We start from the raw sequence: 24,754 nt of genomic DNA, 5'->3' as shown, positions 1-24,754 counted from the left end.
AGGACAGTATTTAAAAACTATCTTCTATAACATTCTGAATGACATTGATTTGAACCCATAAGCAAAGCAATTAAAATCAATGGATAGATGATTAAAACCAGTATGAATAGCACAATTAGTTACTGAAGATATCTGCTTTCCTTTTTCTTGTAAGAGAATGTGATTTTGATCTGCAGTGAAATTTGGATTATAGTGCATTATCTTCAAGATGACAGACTGTTTGACGGTGCAGTTCATTTGCTTATTTATTTCACGGCCATGGTAATCCAACAAAAAGTGCGGGTTTCTGTTTGGCAAGTCAGAAAGAGTAGATCGGTGGTGCTTCTCAGTAATATTTGTGTCTGTTGGTGCTCTGTGACGCATTGCCAAACTTTTGTTCAGTAAATCATGAGTATACATGACAGATCTGCTATCTCAGATTCAGTTCTAGGGGCAGGTATGTGCAGAGTTTTCCTTCTTGCTTTGGGGAAAAGAAAAATAAAGTGTGCTGTATTGACCACATGATGTCTTTTTAGTCATGGAAAAGAACCATTCACTAGTGGGTCTCAAAAGCCCCCATGGCTTTCCCAGAGGGATCCTGAGATTCAGAGTTTGAAGCAGAAATTGCAGAACTCATGGGGACACACCTTGGCTCTACCTCAGAAGTTCTGAGCCCAGGAAATAACCTGTGATTGAGCCTGGACAGACCAAACCTGCCATCCTTTCCAGAAACGATGCTGTCTGATCCACACGTGGGGGAGCCCACTGAAGAAACCCCTCAGAGAGCTCCATCCCTCATTGCTCTGGGAGGTTGTCCACAGGGCTGGGGGCAGCAATCTGGCCCTGTGCTTTCAATAGTGAAGTTATGTGGGGAATGTGTTAGGGGTTTCATGTTTCAGTGTATGGTGTGGGTTGTACAGCAATGAAGGGGTAGAATCCAGGCGGCTATTGATCCTAACTATGCTTTTCCAGATTTTGCTGTGCCTTAGCTTTTCTTTAAATGAAAGTGCTGTTTATACATACGTTGCAGTTTAAGGGAGCTCAGCAAGTAATTTTCTTATCCTGACTTATTTCCTTTATGGTGTGGCAACAAAGAGAACACTAATACTATGGATTGCAGGGTTCTGCACCTTGACGGATATCCCAAAACGGGAGGAAAAGAGAGGAGGAAGCCTTTTGAAAAGGCACGAAACAGGCGTGCTCACACGTGCGCGTTATTTACCAGCACAAGCGTGCATCTGTCAGAGCCCGAGCGCTTCGCTGTCCCGCAGCCCTTCAGCTCCCTCCCTCCGGGACCATAGCCCAGTCCCGAGTGAGCCGCTAGGAGCACAGATCCGTCCCGCCGGGACAGAAGGGCGGTGGGTGCGGCAGCGAGGCCCCTCGCCTCTGTCCCTCGCCCCGCGGCGCAGCGAGGATGCTCCGGGAGGGCGGAGGTGGTGCCGGGGCTGGGCGTGGGTTGCTAGCGCCGCGGAGAGGGAGCTAATGCGAGAGGGTGGGGGGAGCCGCCGGGATCTCCGTCTCGGCGCTGCCGCCCGCCTCCCCCGGCGCAGCCCCGCTCCTCCGCCCGCCCCTCGCCGCCGCCCGCCGGGAGCGGCTCCAGCGGCGCCGGGGCCGGGCCGGGGTCGCGGCGCCGAAAGTTTCGCGGTGTCCGGCCGCGCCATGGGCTTCGACCCTTCGCGGTTCGCGGGGCCGGTGGCGGCGGAGCTGCAGTGCGGGCTGTGCGGGCGGGTGCTGGAGGAGCCGCTGTCCACTCCGTGCGGGCACGTCTTCTGCGCCGGCTGCCTGCTGCCCTGGGCGGCGCGGCGCCGCCGCTGCCCGCTGCGCTGCCGGCCGCTGGCGGCCGCCGAGCTGCGCCCCGTCCTGCCCCTCCGCAGCCTCGTCCAGAAGCTGGAGGTCAAGTGCGACTACAGCCCGAGGGGCTGCGGCCGCACCGTGCGGCTGCGGGAGCTGCCCGAGCACCTGGCGGCGTGTCGCTTCGGGCCGGCCGGCCCCGCCGAGCCGCAGCCCCGGGCCGGGCTCCCCTCGGGCGGCTCGGCGGGGCAGCCCCGGGCCGGGCTCCCCTCGGGCGGCTCGGCGGGGCAGCCCCGGGCCGGGCTCCCCTCGGGCGGCTCGGCGGGGCAGCCCCGGGCCGGGCTCCCCTCGGGCGGCTCGGCGGGGCAGCCGCGGGCGGGCGGCGGGCAGCGCTGCCTGCGGGCGCTGCGGGGCGGCGGCGGCGGCCCGGAGCCGGGTCACGAGCTGAAGAGGGAGGCCCAGCGCTGGAGCAGGAGGGAGAAGTCGCTGCTGGCGCAGCTGTCTGCGCTGCAGAGCGAGGTGCAGCTGACGGCGCGGCGGTACCAGGCGAAGTTCGGCCAGTACATGAGCCACATCAGCAGCATCGCCCGGGACCTGGCGGGCAGCCAAGCCGGCAAGGTGAGTGCGGCGGCAGGGATCGGCGGGGCAGCGCGCCCCGGTCTGCACCCTTCCCTTCCAGCTGTGGCCTCCTCCAGCCTGATTTTCCCAACTTGTGAGCCATCGGCCGAGTGACGGGGCGGGCGGTGTCCCCGGGGACCGGCAGTCACCCCCGCGGCAGTTCGGGACCCAGCCCGATCCCGTTGCGCATCCCCCGGGCGGTGCGAGCCCTGCCCGTCCCTCGCCTCTTTCGGGGAGATATAGCCGCCGGACCCTGATGCCAGATGAAGAGTTATATTTTTACTGATTTTTGGTAACACTCATCCCACTGGGGACACGCTTCTCGTCGGTCCCTCTTCAGACGCCCTTCGGTAGCCGAAACCCCGTGCTGCCGTGAGCCCAGCAGTGCCTGGCAGAGACTGCGACCGAGCCCTTGCTCGGCCGGAGACGATGGGGAGAGGAGATGGCTTCGCTCCTGGGCTGGCAGCTGTCAGACGGGTGCTGGTTCCTCCGATCAGGGTGTTCACATCGGGCCGCCCCGCCTGATGCAGCAGGGACCCAGCTACTCTTGCTGCTCATTTTGCTCCAGCTGGTACTGGCGGCAGCTCAGGGGCGTGGAGCTGGCTTTTAACTTTTATTTGAGCAGCCGAGAAGTTGTCTTTAAAAACTTGAGTGTAAAAGTATTGTAGACTTTGACTTTGGAAACGATGGCGAAAGTGCAGCAAAGCTTTGGTAGAATGGAATGACAGCTACCGCTGTTTATAAGCAGAGGATGGAGCGGTGCTGCGCTCTCCGCGCAGATCTGAGGGCATTGCCCAGAGACCGACACGCTTCCTTAGGCAAAACAAACCATCCGAGAGCTGCGGTGAGCTGGCTTCGCTTGCTGTGATGGAACTGGTTGGTTTTTAATTTCTGCCTGGAAGCTCACTGTGCAGGCTCAGGCATTGCTGGTTGCAGCCGTGGTGAGGAGTGTTTTAATGCAAAGAATTTGTCTTTCTACCTAAATCTACATGAGCCCTTGGGAAGCAAAATCCCAGGTGGAAAAGGTCTGAGCAGTGAAACTCACACCTGAAGCAATGTAGTGTGCTGGGCATCTGCCTGCTGCATGGAAAATGGAAAGGGGGCGTTGTTCACAGGACACCGGAATGCCTCAGAATACAGATCTCACAGGTCTTCGTGGCGCTGAAAACTCTGTTTGAAAACTTGAATATTTTTTATTTTAAAGTTTCCTCTGGTTAGCTAGTCCGTGAGGCTTAGGTTGCTGCCTGTGAGAGGTGTGCTCGTACACTTGCTTCATCTCTTGGCAGATGAGGTAAGGTCATGCGGAGTGGGACTGCTGGTGGTGGCCGGTGCGGGGAAAGCGGTGTCCGAGGAAGAGAGGGGAGGTGTCTGTCGGTGGGGAGGCGGTGTCTGTCTGTCGGTGGGGAGGAGGTGTCTGTCTGTCGGTGGGGAGCTGGCCGAGGTGCGGACGGGGCACCCGCCGCTCCCAGCGCCGCCGGGAGGGGTCGCTGTGGGCGCTGCCGCTCGAGAGGCGATGCCGTGAGCCGGGGGCAGAAACCATCAGTACTGTCAAAACAGACGGGATTAACCTCAAATGTGCCGTTCCGACATAAAGCACGTCACTGACACAGTCAATAACATGTAAATATAACAATACGTATAATATTATATATAACTATATATAACTATATATATATATAACATAATATATATATAACTATATATATAGCATATATATAAAGCACGTCACTGACACAGTCAATAACATGTAAATATAACAATACGTATAATATTATATGTAACTATATATAACTATATATATATATAACATAATATATATATAACTATATATATAACATATATATAAAGCACGTCACTGACACAGTCAATAACATGTAAATATAACAATACGTATAATATTATATGTAACTATATATAACTATATATATAACATAATATATATATATAACTATATATATAACATATATATAAAGCACGTCACTGACACAGTCAATAACATGTAAATATAACAATACTTATAATATTATATATAACTATATATAACTATATATATATAAAATAATATATATAACTATATATATAACATATATAATGTATAATATATAAATATTATATATATATAATATATATATATAACAATAACAGCGTAAAATATGGTAACTTGCTCTGCTAAAGCAATTTTTATTTTTTTTTTTCAAAAATTTTAATTATTTACCTGGTCCATTGAAGGAAAGGATTTTTTGTTTATGATTTTTAGATTTTACTCGGTTTATTCTTCTCAATGTTTGCTTTATATTTTTAGCATTTTTTCAGTAAAAAAAACCCATATTTTTGCAAATGTCGTTTTGGATTCTTTCTTTTTGGAGAAAAAAAGTTTGGGATAAAGAGCTGCTTTTCATTTTCTGTGTCTTCTCTGAAAGTTGCTTTAAAAGGTGTACTGGTACGACTTTGAGGTCTGAAAATTACAATGTTGTGTGTTTTAATCTGTATGTTTAATGTTTGAAATGTTAACACTTATAGGGATTTTGTGTTTATAGAGACTTCCAGACATTTGGACCTCTGACTTCTTTCAGTGGTGCCAAGCATTCCTCACACCAAAAAACTCTCATTTTTTCTGTTCAGCTGAAGATAACTGGAGATAATCAGGTGTTACCTGCTAACTTTTCAGTGAATCATGATTTTTCCTTTGGTTTTTTTTTTTTTTCCAGTGCCAAGTCTTTTCATCCTAGTTTTCCTCCAAGCCTTATCTTATACATTCTCTAGCTAAAAATCTTACAATTTGTGTTTGCAATAATGTTTTAATTTAATAACTTCTTCTTGAGACTGTGTTCTTTAACAATATTTAATCTTTTCTTAGGGAGGAGAACGCAAACCATTAATGATCATGCTACACCGAGAAAATGATACTTTGGGATTCAATATTATAGGAGGACGACCCAATCAGGTAATGAGAAAAGTAACTGTAGGTGATTTTGTCTGTATCTACTTTTATTGTATACGCTGTTAATTAAGAGTGACTTTTGGTGACAGTAGGTATGGAGTCTATTCTTCAGACAGAAGAGCTACTTATTATCAGGTATAACTGGAGTAATCATTTGGAAGGCGTTATCTCATGAGAATTGTATTATTCTCATTTTTTTGGAAGGGTGTTCACAGTGTTTTTGCTTTAAAACTTTAGGCTGGTTTACACTCAGTTCCCATGCGTGTAATAAATATGTATTCATGTAAACTGTCCAATAGAAATCTCTGGGACTATTTCTAAAAGTCATTATTGCAGGATTAAGCCTTTGGAATTTTGTGAAACAGCTTGCCCTTTTTTTTTTTTTTTTTAATTTCTTTTCATTTGTAGAGGAGAAAATTTGCTTCTGAAGCTCATATAGTTTAAGCACATGTCCTGTTCTCACATGCTTGCTTCCAGTTTTTCTTTATGAACTGAAATGGTTTTCACCTATGCTGTATCTTAATCTCATCAGACTACGTTTAGAAAGCTCATTGCAAACCATAGAATATGCATAAGGATCACTAGCCCCCACTTAGAATATACAGAATATACACATGAATATGCTTGATTTTTTTTTACTTCATCTTTCTAAAAGCATTAATCAGGACTGTCATTGCATATGAAGGGTAAAGAAACCTGTTAAACTGGAAAATTAATAGTTGATTAGAAAGGGTTGGTAATAATTATGTGCTGATCAGGTTCTTAAGTGGGAGAATTGTAGCCTTCTAGTATTGCTGAGGAGGGGAGTAGGACCCTGTATATTAGTTTGGTAATCTGCTCTAAAGCTATATTTAGTGGTGCCAAAGAGTCTGTTCCCATTAGTCCACTGTCTGTGCTGCAGACTTACTGTTCCCTGTGGGTGAATATGAAGACCTGCAGTTATCAGATGTTGGGGCTGTAAATCCAAAGCAAGAGTTTCTTAGATTTTTCTAGTGGAAGGATGAGGCAACAGGTGGCTACAAGTTAAAATACACATGCCATGATTGTATTAATATTTGGAGTATTAATATTTGTAGTATACACTTTATATATACTGTAGTATATATATTTTTGGTATAATATTTGGAACAGTAAAAAAATTCAGGCAACCTTTAGTTTGGATTTCATTGTGACATTTCTTAATTACATCCATAGGAGAACTGCAGGGAAAAGGGAGCATGTGCTTAGTTTTCTTGGGATGGCAACTGAGCTTCTTTAAAGGACTTAGATGTTGACAGTCCATGTGGACACACCATTTCAACAGTGATATGTGTCATGAACTGTCAGGCTTTGACTTAATATTTTGTAATTTTAAGGGGTAAATGATAAATATATGAACTATATAATGTGTCTATAGCATTGTGTGTTGTGAAAACTGCCAAATAGAAAAAAGAAAATTAATTTCTTTTAACACTCATATTTGGAGAAAAATTGGTGAAGTTGTGAGGCAGGGGTGGATCTCAGGTGGCTTTCAGTCTTTGAAGTTTAGTTTGGAAATTTCTTTGTGTTTTGTTCGTATTTTGACAAATGTGACTACCACAGGCATTTGATTGGCATTTCTCAGTATCAGTGGGAGACTCAGTGTATTTGGAGCTGAGGATAGAACAGGAAAAAATGCTTGAGTTGACTCAATATTAAAAACACAAAGTTCTTCTCAGAATATTAAATAGTGGAACAGGAGTTGTTAACAAGACAAAAAGAGCTCATGAAGGTGCTCTGTACATTCAAGCTGTCTGGGAAAAAAGTGCCCTTGGTTAAAACATTGGTCCTTGCAGCAGAAGAGCAGAACAGTGATGTTTCCATATTAGTCATGTGCTTGGGGATGTGTTCTTCATCACATGTTATTTGTGTTTTGTAAGTACAATGCAGCTTTTTCCATTGGAAAGCAGGTGACTCTTAGTGCCTTGGGTAATGTACATACGTACTTTCTGTTGGCTGTGTTTATTTTCAGTCCATAATAGGCATCCCCACTGTTTCCCTTCTACCTGAAGGAAGGAGGAGAGGAAAGGAACAACTCATCATAGGATCATCTTTTATTGTGTCAGAAAGGAACGTGCTTCTCATAGGTGTGTTTCTGAGAGGTGATTCATTACTCTGAGGGAGCAAGGCTGCTTTGATGGGCCCAGCTCTGGCTGGCTGGGGGGACTGTTCCCCTGAGGACACCACGTCAAAGCCAGGCTGGAGGGAGGTGTGCTGCAGGCACAGTTGCTGCACATCCCCTGGGCTGTGTGACATGGTGCTGGAGCTCAGTACGCCTTGTGCTGTGTTTTCCTGTCAGGAGTGCTGGGTACCAGCACATGTAACCGATGGGGACCACAAGCCAGACTGAAATACCCTTTCTTTTAACAGGCCATACATTGCTTTTGAAAAAAAGCCAGTGAGATTTCTGATGGAAAGAAATATAGTTTTTATATGGGTGAAGGTGCTATAATCTAGATTTTTGTTTTCTAAGGTTAAAACCAAGCCATGTCCCTCTTGTATCTTCACTAATGGCCTGCGCTTCTTTTATCAGAGTTTCACTTCTCACTGCTTAGATGGGAGGTCAGTGGAAGTCTATTTGTTCATAATTTCAAAATATTTCTAGAACTGTTGCTGTTTTTCCATTTTGCTTAGTACTTGACATGTATGAGTCTGTGTGAAAAAGGGGAGAAAAATACTTTATGCAAACATAGTCTGACTAATATTGTGTTGAACAAATATTTATTGACCTTCAATCTACCTGGGTCAAGTTTCCAAAGGACTGTTGCCATATTGTGTAAAGTATGTTTTACATATGCCTTTACAGTTTTCTTAATAGAAAAAGTTATAAAGTGTTTTCTCCATGAGTGTATAGGACTTAGACTAGAAACCTGTGCACATATGAACTGTGCTCTTGGTCAGGGATTCACCAGTCACAGAAGGCAAATGAACATCATACAAACTGCAATCAAAAGCGTAAATCAGCTGGAAAAAGTTTCCTTCAGTTATTGCTAGCTAAGTTACTATTTGTATAAGCACTTAAAACCCTGTAAGGAGGCAGAGTCTGCTTGGCATTAGTTCTTTATTAGTAATTATTTAAAATTACTTTTAATTATCATGTGATGAAATAAAGTAATTCCATCATGTACAACATCATTTATATTGTTGCAGTTGTGCCAGATAACTTGTCTGTTTTAAATTTGACCTTGTGTGAGTTGTACTTAGTGTTGCATAGAGATCAGTTGGAGATGGATTCTCTTTTTGTCCACAGCTCATCTGTATGGATTTCATAGTTGAGCAAGTTCTCAATCTCCCATGTGAATAGGATTTATGAGGTTCAACAGTTCCAACCAAATCCTCTCACTGTTACATGCCAGCTAACTAATGTCACTTTGTTCCTTGGAGCTTTATTTTCAAATGCAGTAAGGCACTTTGCAAGCAGCAGTGCTGCAGGAGCCCTTTTCCTTCAGAGAGAAACACTTGTGTATCCATTTTAATGAGTGTCTTCCACTGTGCATTTATGTGCTAGTCACTGGCTGCTGTGAAGTCTGAGGTTTGCTCCAAGTATTTTAGCTGGGATCGGATTACTGTTGCACGCTGTGTCTCATTTGGACTAAAATAACCGGAAGTAAATGGATAATCTTATAAAAATTGCTGGAATAGTTCATTAATTCTGTCCTTTTGATTAATAACTACTTTGTGTTAAGCAAGTTTAAAAAAAAAAAATCCCAAGGAGCTTAATTCTTAGCTAGAAAAATGAGCTGCATATTTCATGTGGATTTACATTTTTCACTGCTACTGATTTTAGTGCCATCTCAATTTTTGTACTAATGTGGCCCTTTTTGCAACTTCCCTATTGCCTGGTACAGAAGAATCAGGAGGAGTCTGCTGAGGGAATTTATGTGTCAAAGATTTTGGAAAATGGACCTGCAGACAAAGCAGAAGGCCTGCAAATTCATGACAAGATTATTGAGGTAAGAAAGAACCCACACCAGTGGATTAGTCTCTCATATTATCAGATTAATAAAGGATTTGATGGTTTTCACCCTAAGTATGTTGTAATTTTCCTCTTTTTCTGTGTCTGAACATGATTCTTGTACACTGAACTTCCAGCTTGAACATTTCATAGAATTAAAGACATGAGATGGATTTTTCCAACAAGTAATAAATTTACTGGTGTTGGGATTAAGGTGATCTAGGTGAAGCAAAGGTGTCAACACTTAAATAACAAGCAATAGAAGCATTTTGTGTTTCTTTTCATTAAGTTGAGAAAAAAGACAGATTAAGTTGAGAAAAAACTAAAAATACTGAAAATTCACAGGTTTAGTGAAACTGATTTTGTTCCGTGTGTGGACTATTACTTTCATGGCTCTGGGACAAAGCAGAGAAGATGGCTTGGTAAACACTGCTGTGAAACTTCCTAAGCAATTAGAGGAAGTACTTTCTACTGAATGATCAGAAAGAGATCATCTATTGTTCTTACCTGGATCACTACAGCACTTTCCTGGTCGTGTAATATGTTAGCCTAGAATTTTGAGTTTGTTCCTGCATTGTATGCAGTTTTTCTCATAAAATAACTGTAACTATAAATAAAAAAAGAGATCAGTAAGTCTGTTGGAAGAATAGGTTGATGTCTAGCATACTTGTGTACCTGTAATTAGCCCTGTAAGAAATCTCCAAGGAGCAGTTTCCAAGAGTGACAGGAACAGGCTCCTTAGGGTGCTGCCAGGACAGCATCTCCCATCTCAGCTCTGACACATGCCGCAGTGACAGCACGTACTGCTAGCTGCTGCGCTCCTTTAGGCCACCTCACTCCAGCTTTGCAAGTTTAGGGGAGGCTTAGAAGCATGATGTGAACTTGCCAGTGGGATGGGTGTTTGAACGAAGACACATGAAACTGGGGGATTGGAAGACAAATGCAGAACTCTGCTGCTGGTTTCTTGTTAAGTCCCTGTTAAGGACTAAAAGCGCCAGCTGCGAGTGTTTGAATGCTGGCATTGCTCTTAATGTTGGGAGCTTAGAGCAGTGTTTGGAATCAAATGAATATATTTTCTTGGAAGAATAAAGCTTATGCTCTTAGCTGGCAGATAGATGCATTTCTAGGAGACACCAAGTGGGCTGTGCAGAACTGAACTTGCACAATATCTTTTATTTCCCTAAGGTATACAAAAGCTTTCACATCCAAATTTTTTTTTGGAACAGCAGCCTAAAGCTGTAAAGATCTATTTTCTTCTGACATTACTATTTCACTTCCCACATTGTGTTTTGGGGTCTTTTTACAGACTGACCAGCTATGTAGTTTCATGCATTTGCTCAACACTTCCTGCTTTAATTTAATGTGCTTTTATAGTGCATTGGTTTTTTTTAAGACAAAATGAAGTGTTTCTGGAAGGAGGAAGAATAAAGTCACAAACCAGCATTTATTAAATGTGATGTCATATCTCAGAATGTCACCGTAATTGATGCTTAATTTTTACTTGTTGAAAAATTCTGGCTGCATAAAATCATACTGAAACAGATTTCAGTTCTATGTGATGTTATAGATCCAATCTAGCATAAGTATTCATAATGCTCTGAATGGAGCACCGTATTAATATCCAACAGCTTTGTAGGTAACTTTTGTATTCAGGCAAGAATTTAAAAATATTTTGGGCTAGGCCAAAATTTCCAGTATATGCTTCCGTGTTTCAAAATTTATTAGACCAAAATAAAAAGAGGAGGAGAAAAGAAGTAATTATTCCTCCAAGCTAGATACGGGAAGCAGCTGGAGTCAGAACACTGAATTTTTTTATTGTCCATTCATAGCTATCACTGCCCTCTTGCAGTGGGATGCCCTGCCAGCTCTGATGTGGTTTGTTGTGGAAGAGCATTCTGAAAACTTTTGCTGTGAGGAAATAATCAGGGTGGTGTAACTATTTCAAAAATCTTGGCAGATGTATGGAATATGAGTTTTGGTGAGAAGTTGATAGGAAATGAGACTTCTTATTGTTTGCTTTTCACTTTTTTGCTGATCTGACCTAATGGGTGATATTTTATGGGACCATTCTTCAGTAATCAAGAGCAGAAGGATCTGATATTTGAAGAGCCTTTAATAGCTTAAGTCATTTGTTTGGCAATGGGATGCCCGGGGTGTTTCTAGCAATGTGTATCTAATGGGATAACGGACAGAAATATCCCGTTAAATCAGAAAATCTGTTCTCAAGGCATATTGCTAAATAAAGAAGGTAATTTGTTTCAGTGGTTTATCACATGTTTAGCAAAAATTAACTGCACATGGCTGACTATGGTGAGTTGTGCACATTTCAGATGACCATCTCGTGAGCAACCTAGTGCAGCGAATGGATTTCACAGTCCTATGGCACTGGCAGATGGAATTGAGAGCCGAGGCTGGCAGACATAAGTAGTGTTGCCTTTTATTTAATATATATGATTATCTATGCAGCAACATTGCCAAATAATTAAGGTATTTGGATGAATTCCAAGGGAAAGAATCCAATTTCTTTCTTGAGGTGTTTATTCTAAGTGTAAAAGTGCCACACAAATGAATTGAGTTGCTGGAAGTTTTTGAGAGCAACTTGCCCAGGCCATAGACCCTCTGACAGTTTCATTTGAATAAGGTTGGTATTTATTTGGGCTTTGCCCTCAGAGAAGCATATTTTGTGCATGAGGACATGAAAGCTGAAACAGATGCCTGTGTGCTGGCAGGGTGGTGGTGCTTGAGAGTGACAGGGTGACAGCTCCAGATCCCCTATGTCAAGGGACTGTTGCTCTTCATGGGGGGATGGTCACAGGACCTTTGCTGATCATTTTCACTCTTCTGCTGAAGAACAGGTTTGAGGCACAGCATTACCCTCTTCATTGAAGGTTAACACCTCTGTGAAAAAACTGCTTGTTTATGCAGTGTAAGGCGGACCTGGGACAGTGATGTGCACAAGCAACACTTTGATATATATATATATATATATATCCAGGAATATATCCAGGAATCTTATTACAAGTCCCAAATGATCATTATTTATTCATTAATAATAAACCCTTTTGAATTACTTCTATGTAGCATGTTCCTGCAGGTATCATGGTCGTCTGATGCTTCCAGAAGCTTTTATCCAAAAATCTAGCTCCCTGAAGTTGACAATGCATCATGTTTTCAAGGACTACAAGTGTTTGCATTCTAAATGCAAAATGTAAAATGCATCTCTAGATGCAGCATTGATACCTGTGACTCCCAACATGAAACCCTTGGATATGAGCAATGGATAAAGCCACCCGAGCTCTAACTTTTGGGTCTCTGTCTTCTTCCTTTCCACCCTGCCTCTGGAATCCTGTCAAGAGAAGAGAAGCTGCAAGTTGTGCATGGGGCTCTTTATTAGTCTGTGCTAGTTCAAACAATTTTGTTTGCTTCTAGGAGAAAACTATATCATTAAAGTATGTTTAGAATGGTTCACAGTTATATGGCGTTTTACCTCCCCCTCACTGCATGCTAATCATTCCTACTGGGTAAATTCATTGTTCATCTCTGCTCATGCTTGATTTACCTCCTCAAGGTGGCATAAAACAGCTATGATCCTTAGCAATGTTACCGATACAAACAAGTGCTTCACCTGCTGCTTTTTTTATCCATACTTATGGTTCTGAGCAGTTAATGCTGAAAGCAGCTCTTTCCATATGAAGGAAGACTTGTATCTCAATTTGCAGTCAGCTCAGCTTCACATAAGTATGGCACCAGAGTGGCCAGATCTCCAAGCACAGTACTTAATGCCTAGCTACTGAGCTATTCAGATCTATTTATCTGAGTTGGGTTTTTTGTTTGTATGATATAAATTTTACAGAAATTGGTATATCATGTCCCCTGTTTTTAAGTCCAACTTTAGAATTAAAAACAACTCTGTGACTGTTTTTCTCACAGTCTTCCATTCTGCAAGTCACAGTGTCTTGCAGAATACTCTTGAATCACTTCAGTGTTGTACAGAAAATACATAACCAGGACAGAATTTGCAATCCAGGTAGAATTTCTGATATTTTGGGTTTTTTTTTTCTTAAAAAGAACATTATTTCATCAATTTGAGGAAAAGGAGCAGCTGTTAATTAACGCTGCCAAAGTAGATTTGCCAGATAACAAAAAAAGGAATGAAAATATGCAAATAAAAAGGGATATGTTGAAGTCCAGAATATTCATATATGGAACTGTAAGCACATCATCAGCTGAAAGGCTCAAGTGTTTTTCTGTTCTTTGCACTGCAAGGAAAAGGCTTCTGTTCTTTAAAGTGAAGTGAGAATATTGGCCCTTCTGCATTTTAGCCAGTGGATTCTCATGAATTAAGCAGGCATGATGGAGAAGAAGGGAAAGGCAAACATTTTTAGTCTAGGATCTTTAAGTCTGAAAAATAAGGAAGATGCATTTATATGTCATGACAGTGTATTTTGTTCATGCAGCCTGAGCTCCGTAAGTGGATTATAAATAAGGCTTCATCCTGTATTCCATGTTTCCCTTTGTTCTTTCCAGTTTTTTGGAGAGTATTCGCACAATGGCTTTGAAGCACATGTCAGCAAAGCCAGTTTCAATAAAGATGAAGTCTTAAGGCTTATCCTGGCAGAAGTAACTTACATCTGCTAAGTGCCTACACAGAGACTTTTTTAACTATTGCCAGACTGCTGACTGTGCTGTGTGTCAGTCTTGTGATGTTTTATCTTCTGCATGTTTCTGTCATTACACTCACTATGTTGCTCAAGCAAAATCTTTGATACTAGTCATGTTTATTTGGCTAAGAATCTTCAGTGTCAGATTATGTCTGTAGAAGTAGTGAGTCTTAAAATGTCTTGCTGGGATCAGAGCCAGATGATTTGGGATGACTTTGAAATAAAGCTGCACAAGATGTGGCAGTAGGATCTGTGTGGTAGCTAAGAAAACTTAATATGGCTAATTTTAGTGGTGTAGGTTTCAGTGCATCTGAATGTGCCTTAGCTATATTAAGTTCTCTTAAATCTGTAACGAATTCATAATATTCTGTTGCAGGTAACCAGATTTGGCACCTGCAATCATTAGATAATTCCTAATTAGTGTGAAAGATCCCTGGCATAATAAATTAGTGAAACTGCAGGCTTAGAAATGTCTGTAGAATCTTTTCACCTCTCCCTTACCTGTTGAGATAGAGGTTTTTGGACACCCAATGAAATCTTTGTCTGAATGAAGTTTTATAGTTGGATGTTACCAGGTCTACATAACTTCAGTTGAATTGGAGCTACTGCCCCCACTGACTTTTTATTTAACAGAAAGCCTTAGAGTGCTTCTCCAAAAAAAGCAAGAAGTCTGGGTTGTGGTCTCTGCCTGAAAAGGATGGAATTTACCTCTCCAGGTAATTGCCCTTGTTACTAAGGCAGATGCTTTCCTGTGGTAGACCAGCAACCATCCTCCTCAAACAGAGCTTGGTGCCAGCAGGTGCTCAGGGAGTCAGGATTATCCAGTGGTAATTTGGTGTGAAATAGGCACTAGTTCCAGGGGGCTGTCTCTGGAATACTGGTCCTGCCCTTTTCCATGTAAGAGCTTGTGACAGCACACAAGAATTTCCCTTTTTCTTCCAGAGTCTTGTGTCTTACATGAATGACACTTTGTTTAATGATACTTGCATTTCTAACTTCATAGTGCCTTGACTTTGAGAGGGGAGGTAGCAAATGCTGTTAATCAGGAAATCCTCTCTCTAGGACACTTTTCCTAGATGGGGTTCCCTGACTGAGTAAGTACCAATAGTAAAGGTTTTCCTCCTCTGTGTTTTAACTCAAACTTCAAGTGCTACCTGGAAGGTGGTTACGGCTGCTGTGCCCACTATCAAAATTCCATGAGGGCTGGATCTCTTGTAGGTGGAGGAACTTAGTGTTCAAGGTGCTGTCTGTTCTAGAAGTTGACTGTGGTTACATTGCCTAAATTTTGTAATTCGTTGCCTCAGTTCACAGATCAGTAGCCTAAATTTAACTGGACTTGCTACAGGTCTTTAGAGGTGCCTGCATTCCTCTCTGTTCACTGAATTACAATGCAAAATTGTGTTTAGAGAAATAGGTTATGTTCCTTCCAAAAAGCATTTAAAATTCTAGAAATTCACTGTCTTGTTTTAAAAAGAAAAATGAGATTTTTATTTTTTTGTGACCTATAACATCTTGGGGGTTTTTTGTGGGGAAGTATGTTAGTCTTACTAAGATGTTACAGAATGCTTTCTGTCATAAAGAACAGGAAGAAATGAAACAAAATGATATCTAAGAAGTGGTGACATTTGCGTAATAGAGTAAATAGTAAATGACAAGATTTTATGAACAGAAATTCACTATTTGATATCTTAGTTGCCTGAATGAAATCTTGCATCCAGAAACAGGCAAAATATTTTTGATACCTTTTTGATACTTGTGTAGCACAGCATCATGAAAAAATTCTAAAATGCTTTGTCTTCTAAGAGGTGGGGTCTTTTAATCTGTCATATAAACTGAGAACTTGCTGTGCATGCAGCTTTAGAGGGCCCCAAGCCTGTAGGAAGGTTTTCCATCTGTATTTTTTTGGTCTGGTACTCTCAGAGAATCCAGGCAAGTATAATACTGCGTTGTTTTTGTGAAAACGTTTGCTCACAGTGCTTTTATCTAAAAAAATGACGGAAATGCCAAACGTAGTTGGAATATGACCACCAGATGAACTCTCCAACTAGATTATTTGCAGAATTGGTATATTTGACAGATAAGGCAGTTTTGTCCTTTTCAGTAAGTCTCTTCAGATTGTGAGTCATAAGTCTTGGTCAGCAAGGTGCTCCCAGTGAGCAAAAAAACCTGATGCTGTGGTAGCTGGACTGGCACAAGGCAGATGGGGAAAAAGCAACATTGTGAGAGTATTTCTGAAATCTGACTCAGCATGAAAAGTCAAGAGAGTATGTGAAGTGGAAATTTTTTTTTTTTTTATGCTACTTCTACTATTCTGGCTTTTTGTTTTGGTGATTTAGGTTAGGCACGATGAAAAAGCCTTCAGGATCTTGCATGCACATGAATGTGCATAACCCCTGCTCTCCCATGAGGAACTCCTGTTTTGCTCTGACTGTGAGGGATCTCTACAGCAGATGGATGGATCACTGTAGGAGAGTGGAGTGTGTAAGAAAAAAGAAAAACAGGAAACTTTACAATTAAAGAGTACAAAGCACCAACCTCAAGTTTCTACAGCACTTCCTAGTGCCTGCTCATAAATAGGGAGTGTGGAAGAAATGTAGGGCATGTAGGACTAGGGGTAACTGAACTGTCAAATTAGATCATCTATACACACTGTCATGAGCTGTGACAGGTAAATTAGCAGAACTATGTTAACTGTGCTGGGTCTGCAGAGTTAGGCAATTGCTAAATTGGCAGCTCAGAAGTGCTGTTAGGTAGGAAGGATTTTGGTTAACCTGTGGAAGAGCTGACTAATGTAAGAACCTGCAAGATCCCATAAATGGTGTTGCTACCTTGGGCCGCAGAACCCTTGACATCATGTGAAGTTCTGCTCACACCCATCTCCTTCAGAAAGTGGCTGATCTCACCCCTGAGGTATAATGTGTCAGAAATCTGGCAAGTTGAAGCATGACATCTTCCTAGATGCCCTGTTTGAGCTTGACTTTGCTGCATGTCATCTTTCTCTTCCTTCCCATGAGTATTTTTGGGTTTTTTTTTAAGCTTTAAGATAAACCTTGCAATACAACAAGACTTAAGCATCCTTCCATCTTACCCAGCAGCCGGAGCAATGTAGTTTTATATTTAGCTGAGGCAGTAGGTTTAGAGAAAATTTTTGTTTTGAGGTGTTCATTAAACATTTTCAGGAATGCATTAAACAGCTTGTCTAACATCTGTCAAATGCTATCGCTTTCATCCCCTTCCCAGGAAGAGAAGAGCATTTATAGGGGAGTGTTTTGTTTAGGAATTTTCCATATAATTGCATACACGCATATTTACATGTTGGTATCTATTTATGTTAGGGAAGACAAGGTCATAGAAATGTATCTTTATTTCTGGAGAGGCAAGGTTTTGTGTGAAAACCCTTCTCATGGATCTGTGCTCTTAGAATGATCTTGGGCAGCCCTGAAGAAAGTGGTTTCTCATCCATTGATAAATCTCCATGGCAGCTGGGCTGTAGGTTGTGTACCATTGCCTTGGTCTTGGTCCAAAACTCTCTTACAGGTATGGTGAACTTGATGGTTGCTGTGGAGCTAGGTACCCAAACCTGGTGAGCTATGGAAATCTGAGAGGAGGAAAGGCATTCTCCAATGACTTTCCTTAGCCTTGTCAATTACACAGAGAGCAGAAAAGGTCAGAAGCTTCAGAGAGGACTTTAGGATGTATCAAAGAGAGCTAACCCTTTGAGGCTCATATGATCAAGACTAGTGAGAATAATTGATGGTAAGCCCAGCTATGGAAGGCTCTGATAAAGTCTGAGACCATGCTGAGTTTGTTGGTCAGAGTTGAAGGATGTGCAAGGAAGCCGTGTCTCTCACAGCACATGCTGCTGGCACCCCAGAAGCTCTTGGCATTTTCAGAAAGTGAAAAGAGCTTTCTTCTGCCTTTCATGAAGGTTGCTCTTTATTGTGGTTGAGACAACTTTACAGTCAGAGGAGTTGACATCTTGCATGTGTTGTGTGAATGCAGTGTTTTATCTTCTTAAGTCACTGAACTGATTGTTGCAATCCCAAAGGTATGTGCCCCAAGAGTTTTGATCTCTTCTTCTTCATAATCAGCTAGTTATATTTTTAAGGAGTAGGTAATCACTGTTGTCTATAATTGGAGGTTGAATGAAAAAAGCCTTTAGTGTCTGACAGTGCTGAAATGCCCTAAATGAAGTAATTATTCAGTGCTTCTCTTAAAAAATTAGCTCAGTTTTTAAGAAGCTGTGAAATACTTCAATGTGTTGAGTGGGAGAATGTTCCTCCTTAGAACTTTTGAATAGGAGTAGTAAGAAACATGTACAGCACTGTGCTTTCCAAATGCTTTGAAAATAGACGTGATCATGTTAAAAATAAAAAAATAAAAAATTGTAACCTCTCCAAACTGAAAAATTCTGCAGCATTTAAAACCATACTGTTATGGAAAAACTAATTTTCAAATTGGCAAGAGCAGATGTGGTCACTTCAAACCACCAACAAAGACTATACTTAGTAAAATCAAATACACTGAGCAAAGTACATTTGTTACTAATACACAGACATTTTGGTAAATATATGTCTTGTTTAGAATTGGAAATGTAATTTTACAGCTTTGTATGTAGAACCAACTTGATTGAATTACAGCTGCTGCAGGAAAGGAGTGCAGAATGACTCAACACTGTTTCTTAATTCAGATTATTTTGGAAGGCATTTTCTTTATGACATTGTTGACAAAATAAGTCATGGCTGCTATGTTTATTTACATAGAAAGTTTATGCATGTTATTTACAGGATATGTTTTACATATTTTTTTCTTTGAGGAAAATATTTGTCTTTCAAGTAACAAGAGTGGGAAATAGAGAGGGGATGGGAAAAATGACAGGAAAAAAAAATCAGAACTGTTGACATCCTGCTGATTTCTACTCGATTTTTAAATATGGAAACATTATTTGAAGATCACTGTATTCCAAACACCTATTAAATGGTTTAACAGCTTTAAAATTGGATAAATTATGATTCTCTGTGTCTAGAAGAGGTCACCTAATGTGGGAGAAGTTCTGAAATGGGTTGATAGAGAATATGAGGTTTTTTCCCCTTTATCTGTCTTTCCCTCCCTTTTTGGAGCATCCAGCATTTGAGAGATGCAGAGGCTCAGAGCTTGCCCATCTGTTTCCAAGTACAGTCCCTCAATCTTGAATTTGTTTCTTTAACCGCACTGATCAAGAGGGTAAATATCTGAAGTCCTTCCAGCAGCTTGTGGGAAGAAGGCATGCTCTTTTAAATGGAAGGGATTTTCTGTCTTGAGTGAATAAGAACATCTGGATCCCTACACTTCTCTGTTACAGTCTGATTGATTTAGGCTAGTCTTTGGCACATGCCAAATATGGAGCCATATGGTCTTGATGCTGTCAGCAACATTTTTGAGCACACACCTCTGCCTGTCCCCCAGCTTTCTCTGGTAGCTGCTACTGTGACCTAAAAGATAAATGTTCCAGGAGCTTTCAGGCTGTTATGCCCTTCTTGAGCAGATTAGTTGCATTTTTTTTGAGGGACATAATGTCCAGCATTTGGATCAGAAAGCGGAATCCTTCACTTCCCCTGCAGTGCTCAGAGCCCTGATCCAAATCAGACGCCCTGTGCTAGTGCCAGATGTGTAGCAGCACTTTCTACCTTTAACTCTCTAACTTACACTTCTAACTTGCACTTACATTGCATGTTGCTTATTAAATTTCTCCATAAAATCTCCAAGTGCTCAGCACAACTGGTTTTAGCATGCTCTAAGTATGTGATTATATGGAAAACTGACTGTTTTGAGAAGTTTTTAAGCAGAAATTTACTTTCTAGTAATCAAGAGAATGTTGTTAAAGCCATAATTCTCTTGCTAGCACAGCTTTTAACTTTTTTTGTCTCTGGTAGACAGAAGTATGATATTTATCAAAATACAGGGATTCTTCTGTGCTTCCAAATACTCAAAATACCCTTTTTTTTTTTTAAACAGGTTTTTTAATGATTTCTTTATTTTTCATTTTTATTTAAAAATAGAGCATGGAGAATCTGAGTATTAGGAAGAATGTTTCTATTTTTTTCAATATAAAAAGAAACTGGAAGAAGGAAAAATGGTTCATATAATTATTTTTTTAAAGAACTCTTAATAATGCTAGAATTTCTCATTGCATTGATGTAGACCACTGTTTTCAGCCTTCTTTTCTAAGTCACTTAAGTACTGTACCCTATACTAAGAGTGTGGATTTTTATGTATTTTTTTGTTTCCTCCCTGCTATGAGGTAATGGAAATCTGAAGGAGCACTGTTCATCACTTAGCCCAGAGGTTGTATTTTCTAATTGGCACTAACCATGGACAATATTTTAAAGGTTAAAGAACACAATGACATTTCAGAATACCTTTCAGAGAGTATTCAGACACTGCTGTTAATATCTTTGCAGAACTACTTAAGAACAAAGTTTTCATCCAGTTCCTTAAACTCGTGTCTTATGTTGGTCAGAGCCCTGCAGTCCATTACAGCCATTCTCCTGAGGGCATTAACAAGTATTTCAGGGAGTTGTAGCAAAAAAATTATGAACTCTATGGGTACATTATTGACTTACTGCATTGTATTTGTCTCTCTCTTTTTATGTACTCTAAAACCAGAAAAATAACCACTTCTGCTTTCTTAATCAGCATTGCTTCTTAGTGTATAAGTAGCCTTTCCCTCTCAAAGAACTCGTCTATTTGGCTTTGAGCCATTAAAGATCTGTTCTGGCAGGAAAGGCCTGAACTCCATAGTCCAGTTGCTGAGTTTTTCCTTTGAATCAGCCACTTAAAAATGAAATGAGACTTTAGAGACTAATGGAGTGGATAGAGAAATGTGTAGGAGACTACTACAAAACAGTGGAGTCAAATTACAGATCGCAAGCACCATCATTGGTTCTACTTTTTCCAATTTTAAATGAGTTGAGTTTTCCCCAAATTCATGTATTGTGATTTTACCAATAAATGATTGGCCAAACCATGATGAATCCATGTTAAGTAGGAGAATTATAAGTGATGTTCACCAGCCTGTGCCAAGCCATCTGCCTGATGTTTCTCTTTTTTGAGTGCTGATCGTGTGTTCAACAGGGTACAAAGCTCTGCAAAAAGATCAACAAACCGAGCTAAAATTAGACCCTAGAGCACACAGGACACTTAAGATGAGATTCATACTGCCTACAGATAAATATCTTAACATTTTCTCATTCTCCAAGTACTGAAGATGAGTTGGGCATGTATTTTTTAGCAAAGGTGATTAGTTCAATCTGAAATATTTCACTTAGTGATATCTGAGTTAGGATGAGATTCAACTGAAGCAAGTGTTAGTGATAACATCTTAAACTCTTTGGAATTTTCACATGAACCAGCATATTTTTAACACTTTTTAGTGCTTTTAAGGTTACATTGTTAGAATAAAACTCTTTGTACAGAGTTCTTCACTATTAAGCCGGAATCTTGAATCTTGAGTTGTTCCAGAATGAATAAAATTTAAGAAGAAATAATATAATTTGGTTTATTCTTCTTTGTGTATTATGTTTCACATGTCTGATAGTCCATTCTTCTGGAATTCAATATTTCACTAATTAAATGGAAGCTAATAATATGTAAAATGCCAGCATAAGTAAAAAGAGAGAAATTCAAGTACAAAACTGGTCTTAGAATCCACCTCCTATGGTCTGGTACTCCTGTTTGAGGTGGCCTGTTCTAACTCAGTAGTCTTAATGACTCAATGTTATAGTTTTCATTAAACTAACCAAACAAAATAGGCATTCAGCAATAAGATCAAGGCTTATTCCAAGTTTCAGGTATGTCAATTGCTAAATTTTGAACATTGTTACTCAAAATCTGGCAGGAATTAACATGAAAAAGATGCAACTTGAAATGTTCCAGTAAACCCACCCTCTTTAGGGACTAGCTTTGAAATCACTTAACATATGGTTTCATGTCATATCCAGTCTTGTTGATCTCTACATCTTTGGGACTGGAATAAAGTAAACCCAAGTGTTGGATGGCTGTCTGTGCCCCCTAAGGGGAAGGTCAGTGTATCTCTGGTTTAGCTGAGTCTGCCCTAGTGGAAAAATGAACCCTGCATCAGCTGAGAGCATGTGCCAGGTCTCAGCTTTGACTGTGCTTTTTTAGAAGTCAGCAAACTCTGATAATGGCAAATTTTGGAGGAGTCTGAGTAGGGGTTTGTGGAACCTTGGTGATGAGTTTTAGCAAGTGAAGATGCAGATGTGTGTTGGAAATGGCTCAGCCATCGAAAGCAGCAGAGCAGTGCTTCATGTTTCATCAGTCTTCAGAGAGATGGAGTTTGTTCAGAGAAACAGACCATGAAAAGATTGAGAGACTGGTGACATCCTTTTGGCAAGAGAACAATAAAAGTTATTGCTCAAAGCAAGACATTTTTATTTGCACTTTTGGTTTAGTATTTTGTATGGAGATCTAAGTTACAAAAGGGAAGGAAGGCAGCACCTTTAATCAAACTAAGACACTTATAAAATTTGGGAAGGCTTTTGGGCAAATGATGTTTTCAGTGAAACTGGCATGGAAAAATTTATCATGTATTTTTATGTGAAATAAGTTTATCTGAGTTTTTTTTGTGTGCTTTGTTTTGATTTTGGGTTTTTTAGACCAGGACTGAGAAATTAGGAGATGTGGGGATTGCTTCCTACAAAATAACATTTCCTTTTCTTAGTCATCTTCATAGATTTGTGTATCCAGAGTTCATTCTGGAGTTTCACAGTGTGGTGTTTCCGTTCAGTTTCAACAAGCATATTTGAGCACTGAATTAGCATATCAGGTTTTAGGATACACACATGTGAGATGCATTGATTCTGAGGATGCCTCTGTGGGGAGGCATTAAAAACTACATTTGGAAGGACATGTTGGCTGTAGCAGTGCCTTGGAGCATTTGGAGGCTACAGAGAAAACAGGAAACACTTGGCAGCAAAAGCAAAAACACTAGTGTAAACTATAATAATGAAATAACAATCTAAAAGATGAGTCAGACTAAAGGAAAGTTACAAATGTTCAATGTTCAGTATGAATTTCCTATAATACACTTTAGTGGAAGGGCTTGTAGCATTTTATTTTATGCAGTTAAGATATTAATGTGCTAGGATGTCAGACACAAGGGGATAATATAAAGGGAACAGCTGAAGTTTTATCTATGAAACAGACTTTTCCAGTCTGTTTTTTTTTTTTTTCCTTTACATGGTTTTTCATATGTGCACTCTGGATATTATTTAACTTTCCCTTGCAACAGTTTTCCAGCTTCAGCTATTATATGACTGTAAAACTGTGCTTTTGGGATGGGACTTAAAATTCCTTTCTACAGTTTGTGAGTTGTATCTTTCTGTGTTCAGAAGGCAACTGCTATTTCTTTTCAATCTACTGTTTCACGTGTGAGGATTTGGAAGTGTTTAAGATCTAAAAGGCACTGTCAGTAACAAACTAGGATAGACTACTTTCAGTTGGAAGAGACCTACTGCAATCATCTAGTCCAGTTGCCTGACCAATTCAGTGCTGAACAAAAGCTAAAGTATATTAGAGTCTCTTTCTCAAAGTCTAAAATTGTAATCACTTTTAAGGATTTCTTTTTTTTTTTTTCCAAATTCCATTGTTTACATGAATACTGCAATACAACTTGTTGCAGAAAATCAGTCTGCAGCCAGAGCACTGTTAAATATATTTGCGGGAGGAAAGATCATCGAGGTGAAGAAGGTGAATGATGACTGCCTTTTCCTCCCTTCTGTGCAATGCAGCTCAGGGCAATCCATAAGGAGCAGTGGAGAGCAAAAGGGATTGACTTAAATGTATGTACTCATTACTCATTACAGCAACACTCCAAGAAGTTGTGAGATCTTTAAATTGTTTTGTAGAATTCTGGTAAATCAACATTTCTTGTCTTGTTGCTCCAAACTGAGATAGTAATGCAGGGATTAGAACTTTTCTTTTGGAGGATAACCAAGGGTAACCAAGAAAGTGCATGTGTTCTCCTGAGGTTACAGGTCTGTGTTGGTCTTTGAAAAGTTTTCTGGAGAATCTGTGTACATTTTGGTGTTGGGGACTTGTACAGAGGAGCAAACTGCAGTGAAATCATCTGCAAATGTGTAGCTTTATGTGAATCAGACACACTTTAACATTTATTTGAAATATTTCAATTGTTAATATATCCATGATGGCATGTAAATATGCAACAAATTGATGTTTATATGTATATGTGTACATGTAGTTTTCCAAAATCACCTGCAAGCTGAGGAAGTTCAGTAAATCTTTGCTTTTACTTTTCAAGTTTATTAAAAAAAAATAAAAATTCCAGGCAATTTGCATATTAGGTGAAAGGTTTGTTTTGTGTTGTTTTTTTTTTTTTGTCTTGTTAATCCTTTTTTTCAAAAAAGAGCAATCAGTGCTTTTTTAATTTTAAATAACATTGTTCTGTTACACACAAATGCTCTATACTAATTGAAGGCAATGGGCAAATGCACAGAAGAGTAGATCGATGTTTTCTTCTTACTTCATACCTTTATCTGAAATCTTACTGTAGGAAATATTTCTTGCTTGATTTTGAGAATAGAGAAAATGTTTTCAGTATTTCTCTGTAAAATCCTGCTGAAAATATTTCAAAAACTTTGATTCCTTCTTGCACATCTGTAATCTCTTCTGTTTTTCACATAATTCTCATACCACTGCATGTTAATAGCAATTAGGTGAACTGAAGAAATAGTGACGTTTTCACTGTATTCTATTTGTATATTTCTTTATTTC

The 24,754-nt window shown here is 40.4% G+C and overlaps 1 protein-coding gene across 2 annotated transcripts in view; it reads left to right on the top strand.

Annotated features, from left to right (window-relative positions):
- The first annotated feature begins 1,638 nt into the window (after positions 1 to 1,638).
- PDZRN4 (PDZ domain containing ring finger 4) overlaps positions 1,639 to 24,754 on the top strand; it is a 231,971-nt gene continuing 208,855 nt past the window's right edge. Inside the window, exons 1-3 of one of the 2 annotated variants that reach the window (XM_086884679.1) lie at positions 1,639 to 2,388; positions 5,246 to 5,332; positions 9,196 to 9,300. In XM_086884679.1, the coding sequence (XP_086740805.1) occupies positions 1,639 to 2,388; positions 5,246 to 5,332; positions 9,196 to 9,300 (942 nt within the window). The remainder of the gene's footprint in view (positions 2,389 to 5,245; positions 5,333 to 9,195; positions 9,301 to 24,754) is intronic. The other variant, XM_086884680.1, reaches the window with a different exon arrangement.

The sequence above is a fragment of the Cyanistes caeruleus genome, chromosome 4 (assembly GCF_971803275.1).
Source record: "Cyanistes caeruleus chromosome 4, bCyaCae1.hap1.1, whole genome shotgun sequence".
NCBI lineage: Eukaryota > Metazoa > Chordata > Aves > Passeriformes > Paridae > Cyanistes > Cyanistes caeruleus.
This window is presented reverse-complemented; position numbering and strand designations above follow the sequence as displayed.